Raw genomic sequence first — 9,008 nt, forward strand, 5'->3', positions numbered from 1 at the left:
ATCAGTTTATTATCAGTAAACAAGATGATAGAATTTTCAGTAAAAGCTGGCGATGTCAAAGCTGTATGCAATTATAGTCGAGCACTCAACACTGCAATTGATGAACACAGTGGGACTTCTGGCACTCTGCAGACACCATCTTCAGAATGGGCGAAAAATTCAAAGAAATTGTAAATGGGATAGAGGAGGCAATTCACATCCAAACCAAATGCAAGGATCAAAATCAAAACTGCTGCAACACCAAAAAAAATCAACACTTAGAATTAGCGGCCATCTTCCAAAATAAATAAATATAAGTAGGAATTAACAGTTCTAGTAATCCTAACATAATTACATACTATTTTTTGCTCTTCTATACTCGAAATCATCCTCGGGAAATTCTTACAGCGCATGTTGCTCCGCGTCATATGCATCAACACCTTCAGCGAACATCATCGCTCTCACCAATGTACTGTACAGTATGTCACAGGCTCTCAGTTTGCTTCATTAATAATCAATGTGTACTACTGTAGTATTTACTTACTTTCAGTGACCTTATGCTACATTTCAATAGAAGTTGGAACAAGTGAAGTGTTTTGTCGGTCTGTAATAAACATATATAAAAATGAAAACATCTAAAATTATATATTTTACATGCAAATATGTAATGCCTAGGACCCACAATAAGAAACAATTCATTATCAGACGGGCCTGTAGTTTCAGACTGCTAGACACCGTGGTATAATTAACAGCTAGAATAAGTCCCATGGATGCATCTCTCGAATTCTGTAGTAACAAAAAGCTCTCAGTTCACTGCTGCTAATCAGTTAGGAGTAACCTTCACTTGCTTGTCCTATCAAAAAACAAAAAACCTTCACTTGCCTGCTTACTGATCTATTGATAATCAGTTTGATATCAAGAAACAAGATGATAGAGTCATGCTGTTAGCTTTCAGTAAAGGCTAGCAATGCCGGAACCTGGCTTATAGTCTCAGCACCGGGATTGATGAACAGTGGGACGATTCTAAAAATAGAAGGGCAAAAAATCCGAAGAAATTAGAATTGGGATAGAGGCGGCAATTCACATTCAAACCAAATGCTAGGCCCAAAATCATAACTTCTGACACCAAAAGTTAACACTAAAAATCAGCTCACTTAGAACTAGCAGTCATCTTCCAAAGTAAATAAATAATATGTACCAATTAACAGTTCTAGTAGTGCTAGAATAATTACTCTGTACATAATTTTTGCTCTTCTACACTCAGAAATATCCTCAGAAAATTCTTACAGCAGAAGTTGCTCTTCTCCAGATAATCGAACAGCACACATATGCATCAACACCTTCAGCAAACACAGACACCAGGAGAACATGCTGGGGAGTGGGGACAACCCACAGCCATTGTACACCAATCAACCAATGCATGTTTCATGTATGTTTCATTAACGTACGGGACTCTTTGGAGACAAGGCATTCAGATTTGGCAGAATTTGAAGAAATCAGGATTGAGATGTTCGAAACAAAAGCACATGAATGGAACATCCAAAATCAAACATTCAAAATCACCGATGTGTAGCACACTGAAATTGACAGTTCCAGTAACCAGTTCAGGATTTGAAGCACAAAATTGGGCACAAGCAGCAAAGCAAAATATTGAGTACAAAAAACAGAGCATCAGTGCATTAATAATGCCTCACAACACTGCCATGAATTCTGAACCATCAGGCAAGAAATTGAGTACAAAATATTGCCATGCTCCAATTATACCATCAGAGTAATGACAAACATAATTACATAATTATCCCTACCGATGTTTCAGAACACATTCTTACACACTCTTACAGCGGAAGTTGCTCAGTTGCTCCAGCCAGCAGTAATAGCCGATGCCTAAACCAAGGAATGCATCAACATCATCAACCATCACCACACTGGGAGAACATGCTAGGGACAACCCACGTAGGTTGCACTACATTGCTAGAGCTTATGAAAACAAAGCTGTTTCGGCTGGAGGCAGGCTTTCCCAACTCAAATGCAGCCCAGTGTTCAGAATCATGGGAATAGTAGTACACGCAGTTGCTCCTCCCTCCCCACCTTTCCGGGTTCATGAAGGATAATGGTTGGCTTCTCTTGTCAGTGCTGATGAAGATTGCCCAATTCTGCAACTCCTCCACCCTCACCCACTTTGCATGTTCGGTCGACTGGTCGAGGCGGAAGGCTTCGAAGGAATCCCCTCTTGCCGGAAACGACCCCCGACACCCGACCAAGAGAAGCATATCGCCACACGCAACCAGGTATAGGTTGGCAAGATGACGCGTGGAGATTTCCCCCCAACTGACTCCCATCATCCGTACGCGAATCCGAGGCACCAAGTGCATAACAAAGAGCATGCCACCAGAGTCCATGCCAAAGACCTGGCCTTTGAAGGTGACAATCTGCTTGACCGTTCCATCGCAAGGACAAGCTCTCAACCAAGAGTGACTACCAAAACGCCAAAAGTAACTGTGAGATCCGTTGGTGACAAGGAGATGTGGGTTGGGTGATGCTAGAGGAGCCGTGAGGGCACCGTAGTAGACCTCAGTGAATTCGTCACCTGGAATCTGTGGTGGTGAAGAACTAACACCTGTAAATGCATCAACAACGAGACATGATCTGTTTCTGGAGAAGATGAGATGGCCATAAGAAGCGCCCAGGAAGCAAAAGCTGCCCAGAGGACTCTGGGGGTAACGAGAAAGGTTAACTAGGGGAATCTGACAACAAAGGCGTGAGTGTTGGCTGGCTGGATCAATGACCTGACATGGACGTTTATCACCAAAGGGGTGGTGACATGGAGAGCGCCCGGGGACATCAGGTTGCAGGAGCACAGGCGGGAAGATCGTCGAGGAGGCAGACTTTGATGGAAAAGAGAAGAAGGCCTCACGCCAAGAGCGGCAGGTGCAAGCCAAGGCAAGGAGGTCGGAGAAGGAGCCTGTCAGAGCAATGATGGAATGAAGCAGGACATCTGGTAGATCTGCCCAACCTTGATGCACAGACATGGCGGAGGCACAAACACAACAACAGGCCTTTCTTAGTTTTGCGGATCGCAGCTTCTGATCTGCGAGAGGCCATGAATTCAAAGACAAACATTAGAAGGATGACGTGGATGCTAATTAAAAAAAGGAAAAAAGAATGGGCGCTGATTAAGAAACATGACAGTGCACTGCACACAAGGTTCCAGAGATGCTGGTTGTAAGCACAGAAACACGCTGCATTTCAACATACAGTACAAAATTTCAATTACACAGATAAATTGTCAACATTTTTGTTGGCGAAACTAAATTATCAACATATTGATAAAGATTGGATTGAATGTGCCATTGGCAGAAGCAGGATTAAACTGTTTTTCTTTTTCTGGATGACACGACTAAACTGTTAGAACAGTGGCTTCTCGCCGATAGCTCGTAGCCACACAGTTTATTTTTTTACCCAAGGAGTATGTGCTCGTATGTTACAATTCCTTGCCCGCTCTAAGAAAATCATGCAGTTTGTTCTTTCATCTGTGGATGTCACGAATCGACGTATGTTTGGGTCGAATTTTGCAGTTTGGCATGTTATTACGTAAAAAAAAATCAGACACTTTAATAGCATAGCACATTACATCCACTACTTGTAATTATTACGTACTCCCTCTGTAAAGAAATATAAGAGCGTTTCGACCAGTAAAGTAGTGATCTAAACGCTCTTGTATTTCTTTATGAAGGGAGTACATCTTTAAGAAGTTTGAGATGTTCAAAACAGAATGGCAACACATGTATGCTATTAATATCAACATAATACAGCAATCACTATGCGCAGGGACTGACTGTGCAGGCAGAGTTATAGTCACGCTGGTGTTAGCTTCTGTGTGATGCGTGACTAGTTAGCAATGGAGGTCGGAGCTTCTCCATGCAGTCTAGCCAACAGCTAGCGAGACAAGGACGAAGGAATCAAGTAGTAGCAGATTCAGAGCGGGGAGTAGGAACCTGGGCTGCTGCTGCTGCTGGCCCCCGATGGATCTCCGCCGCGCCGGTCCTCTCCTCCCTCTGTTTTCCCCGCCCCCCAACCCCCTCCCCTCCCCTCCCCTCCAATCGATGGTCTCTGAGGCTCTGCCGGTCCACGATCAACCAGCCGAGCGCAGCCGCGTCTCCCAGATCCGCCGCCGTGGCGGAGCGAGGGAGCTGGGCAGGGGTTATCCGCCGGCCGATGCTCTGGTTTCTGTTTCTTTCCTTTTATTATTTTCCCTTGGGATCTAGAGACCGAAGAGATTGGCACTGCAGGCTCTTCTTGTTGGCCCCACCACAAGGACAAGGGACAGGTGAAGGTGAAGGCGACCGTGCGCCCTCGTGTCGTGCCGGTGACCACTGCCTTCCGGCTGCAGGCGTCATCCCCATCGTGTCTTTTACCTCCCGTCATATTCCAATCATCGACGGCTAGGTGGTATCGGCTCGTTAAGCTTGTTATTATTAAGTTTAACGAGCTGAAAACCTTGCTTGGCTCGGCTCATTCGAAGCTCGTTAACAGATTATAATGTGTTGCGATATGCATGATGAATGTGTAGGTGTGGTTTTCAAGATGAAATATGGTGACTACAAAAAAATGCAGTAGTTTGTTGCCTCATATGTCGATTGGATTGAATAGATGGGCTGAGATGCTACAAAAAGTTTGTCACATAAGATGAAAATATGTGTTGTGCTGTTACTAACGAGCTTAACGAGCTACGCGTGAAACTCAATGATTGGCTCTGTTCATTAAGAAACGAGCTACGAGCTTAACGAACCGAACTATCGAGCGTTCATTAAGCTCGCGAGCTACGAGCTTTTGGTCCAGCCCTAGGATCAACACCCGCTTTAGTCTAAGTGGAGTATTTTTTTTATAAGATTTATTTCTTGCCAGATCCTTATAAATTGGAAACACTTGCCTTCAGCCGGTGGATCGTGATCCGTTGCCTTTTATGTGTGACGCGTGTCCTTCGCGTGTCTCTTTTCTGCAACATCATGTCTGTGGTTTTTTTGGAGGGGTGGGGGGAGGGGGGAAGCATGTTGCAAAATTGCCTTTCCACAACAACATCCATCTCGCAAAAAAAATAAAGCCAAAAAAAAGCTGCAAAGATTTTTTGCAACATAATCTGAGTTGTAAAATCTTTTTCCATGATAACACACATGTTCACTACAAAAAAACCTGTTAATCCATGACGGATTCACCATGACAATTTCAAAAACTGTCATGGACAGCCTGGTACAGCCCCGCAAGCCCGCCTAAGCCCGCTAAAGCCCGCCTAACCGACCACCATATAAAGTGCTAACCCTAATGCTCTCCCCCTCGGTCCCTCTCCTCTTTCCCTCATCCACACAGCCCCCTCCCGATTCCCCACCGCCGCCACCCACCACCTCTTCCCATGGCTCCTCCCACAGCTCACCGCCGGCCCTCCCCCTCCCCTTCTCTCACATCACAGCTCCGACAGCTGTCAGATCCGCTGCATCCCCCACCCATCCACTCCTCTCGCGACCCAACTCTCTGTCTCATGCGACCCTCACACCGCGACCAACACCATCGATTCCGGCGACGTCCACCAGCTCGCAGCACACAGACGAGCTAGTCTCCGACCCCTCCATCCTCTGGTCCGGCTGGATCCGCCACTTCTGGCCTCCGGCGCTCGCCCACAACCCCTCGCCTATGGCTAGGGTTTCGGCTGCGGCGTCACGTCCATCACCAGCTCGTCTCCGGCGGCTCCTCCCCGTCAGACACCGCGCCCTCTCCACCCCTGGGTGGCGCCCCCTAGCTAGGTGCGCTCGCGTGCGTTGGTCTGTATGGCGTTGACCCCGACCTCCTTTGTCGCGTCTCCGGCGCGGCCGTGCATCCCGTGCATCATGTGATGGCCTCCTCTGCCGCGCGACGGTGGTAGCCAACCTGCACTGCGGCCGCTGCATCGCCTACGATCTTCTTCAGTGAGCACTTGTACCTCCGCTCTCTCCGCTACGACATCTCCTACTTATCTTATTTCGTGTGCTGTCCATGAGTATTGGTGGAACTGATAACAATCATGTGTACTGTTGGAATTTGTATTCTCAAAATTTATTTGCAACATTCGCTTGTGACTGGTCACTTTTGATTCCTGATAGCATAGCTAAGGTTAACCAGATAGATATCACATGAATTCTGTAAGTTTGTACTTTGCATGATTGAGAACAGGACATCCTGGGCAGGTGATGCCTAGGTATTTCATTTTAGTTGGCACATTTCAAGGACAAGTAATATGGTGTCTAATATATTTGTTTTAGTATTACCAATGCAAAGATGGAAAATATGTTCTTCTTACAATATCCAAAGGATGGTCGGTGTTGCACAACTTCAGGTTTCTAATGCTAGTTCATTCATTCCAAGTAGTAAATAGATACTTGTTACTTTATGCATGAGAAACCTCAGGTACATCATGAAGAAAGGGAAAGTAATGTGCGGCTACCCATTGTAAATTGTTCCTTCTTAGTTCAGTTAGTATGCAATTGAATCAATTCTTTAAGAATTCAGTTAGTAAATTTAGACTTTTGGGAAGGCATAGTTCTTTAAGAATTTGGTTCAGTTGAGACAACATTTGCATTGCAGTAATAATGAAATGAGACCGCATATCCAATTGTCACACTAATATCTTTGCTTTGCACATTATAGTCAGTGCATCTCCCACCTGATCGACGCCGACGCCACGGTCCTCGAGCAGAACAGGGTGAGCTTGATACCCTTCCATTCTTCATGTGAATTATTCAGGCTGTAGACTTTGAGCTGTTCAAGGTGTGGATTGTTGTGTGGTTCCAGTACAATTATAACTGTACAGATATTTTTGTGCGCATAAAATCTGCATTGTACAATGTCCCTGATATTATGCATTTTATTGATACTCTACTAGAGTTGCTATCTCTTGTTGTTCATGGGTTCTGATTCTGCTTCTACAGATTTTGAATTTTTCATGTAATAACAAGTATATCGCTTAGTACTCCACAAATAAACTATTAGTGTGGGAGATCTCTCAGTGAAGCTGTATCATATTCTTTGTTAATATTTTGCATGCCATTCGAAGTTCACTTGGCAAGCAAGTATTGTTTAGTACTGTATTTGTTGGCACTTTGAGATGAACCTGCAGCATACGCATCAAGTTAGATGAAAAATCCTCCGGTGCCGATTTTGATTTAAACATTGAGTTAATATAGTCCACAACATAACATATTTTGATTTGAACTTATCCTATGCTTATGCCTAGTTTGTGTTAATTATCTTGAAGTTAGTCTGTCACTTCTTTACTGACATTCTTGTTTGTTAAGGAATGGTGTGGTACAGTGTCTATGCTGGCTGAATTTTCTTTACATAATTTTCAGCTGGTCGCTTGTACAGAAACTTTGATCCAGAAAAACCAAAACCAAGTACGTGTTCACGCACACACAGCTTCCTCTCACAAAAAAAAAAACTAAGTGCCTGTCTCTCTCACTTTTGTTCACATTTCTTTTAGAGTGCAGAAATGTTTGATCCAGATAAACTAAATACCTGTACAGATGCACAACTTCCTCTCACAACAAAAAAAAACCAAGTACTTGTCTGTATCATGTTTGTTTGCTTTCTTCTTTGAGAAATCTCATGTTTGTTTGCTAGGCCATAAAATAGAGAGCTTTTAGCCTGGTTAGCCCCATGCACTTACTGTTTGTTTGGTCCAGAACCAATGGCTGAACCAACTGCTGCTGCTACTACACTTTTAGTTCTGTGATGTGTGTTTGTTACTCATCACTTGTAGGCTAACTTGATTATACTTTCATTCGACACACTTTTCTTTGGACTAATTTTGCTTGTTTTCACGTGTGTTGCCCACATTTACGTGGTACCTTAGTATAGTAGTGGTGTGTCCACGGATGATTTCTTGGAAAATCAACTAATATTATTACTCTTTGGATTCATTTGGGAGCTTACTTTTATAACTTATTATAATTTTGATTGTCTTCTGATTCTACACAGGTTTGGCAGTTAATCCATGTTACTGGAGATTGAAGATTTTTAGCAGGATTTCTTGGGTCCGGTTAGCTGCCTACAATCGTTGGTGTTGGAGAAAAAAATCAGCTAGTAGTGCATTTTCTTTCAAGTCATGTAACTCACTCTTAAAAAAAAATACTTATAGGGCTTTCTAGATATGCTCGTGATGTTTTGATATTAAGCTTTGCTTTTTCAAATCAGATTAGATTGTTGGAAATCGGTATTGTCATGTAAACAATTGCTATTTTTTAAGGAATATATGATTTGGTTGTCGTGTTGTAAATTGTGTTGTATCGAGAAAACAGGCTGTACAAAAAAGGCCTAATGGGTTGGACTAAAAAAACATGACATGACAAAGATAAACAACTATCGGTTGGACTATACACCAAAATTATTGGGCCAAATCCTTAATTGGGCTGGTTACAACATGGGCCATGTTCGTATCCACGTCAGATCCACGTAGACGCCTTGTCAGGTCCATGTTGCATCCACGTCATGCAAATCGGTGACAGTTTGTTTCGTCATGGCCTAGTTTGGGCTTGGCGGGCCTGGGGCAGATCCATGACGGCCAAGATCCATCATGGAAGGTATAGTGTCAAATTATGACGCGATATACATGACAGATTTCAAATCCGTCAAGGATTTGGACGCATGACGGATTTTGGCTGATCTGTGACGGACAAGGACTGTCATGTATTAACAAGTTTCTTGTAGTGGTTGCAGGAATAATGAAGAAAAAAAAACGCAGCATCACCTATAATGCAAAAGATTTACGTAACATAAGCTTTGTTGCAAAGGACTGTGCAAAATCACCCTTGTTGCAGTGACGAGGATGATATATGTTTGGACACTGAAGAACTCTAGATCTAACGGGTGTCAACGCAGTAGATCTTTTAAAAAGATCCGCTGGCCGACACATAGCATGGCCCTTACATATTCTCCTAAAAAAGATAAATCCTTCTAGTTTTTTCTTTCTTGCATTGGTTATTAAATTTATATTATACTCTCAC

General features: G+C 43.5%; 1 protein-coding gene and 1 long non-coding RNA gene across 2 annotated transcripts; one reads left to right on the plus strand and one right to left on the minus strand.

Moving 5' to 3' along the window:
* Positions 1-1,638: 1,638 nt before the first annotated feature.
* Positions 1,639-4,181, minus strand: LOC123151151 (uncharacterized). The gene is made up of 2 exons (XM_044570907.1): positions 3,975-4,181; positions 1,639-3,067 (listed from the first exon to the last, which is right to left on the minus strand). The coding sequence occupies exon 2, from the start codon at positions 3,006-3,008 to the stop codon at positions 1,890-1,892; it is 1,119 nt and encodes a 372-aa protein (XP_044426842.1). The 5' UTR covers positions 3,009-3,067; positions 3,975-4,181; the 3' UTR covers positions 1,639-1,889.
* A 1,628-nt stretch (positions 4,182-5,809) lies between these two features.
* On the plus strand, positions 5,810-8,035 carry LOC123151539 (uncharacterized). The gene is made up of 3 exons (XR_006475690.1): positions 5,810-5,936; positions 6,655-6,709; positions 7,984-8,035. It is a non-coding gene; the product is annotated as an uncharacterized lncRNA (long non-coding RNA).
* Positions 8,036-9,008: the final 973 nt, after the last annotated feature.

This window comes from Triticum aestivum, chromosome 7A, assembly GCF_018294505.1.
Source record: "Triticum aestivum cultivar Chinese Spring chromosome 7A, IWGSC CS RefSeq v2.1, whole genome shotgun sequence".
NCBI classification, from domain to species: domain Eukaryota; kingdom Viridiplantae; phylum Streptophyta; class Magnoliopsida; order Poales; family Poaceae; genus Triticum; species Triticum aestivum.

Coding starts and splice junctions, on each gene's coding strand:
- LOC123151151 (XM_044570907.1), bottom strand. CDS start 3,008: ATGTCTGTGCATCAAGGTTGGGCAGATCTACCAGATGTCCTGCTTCAT.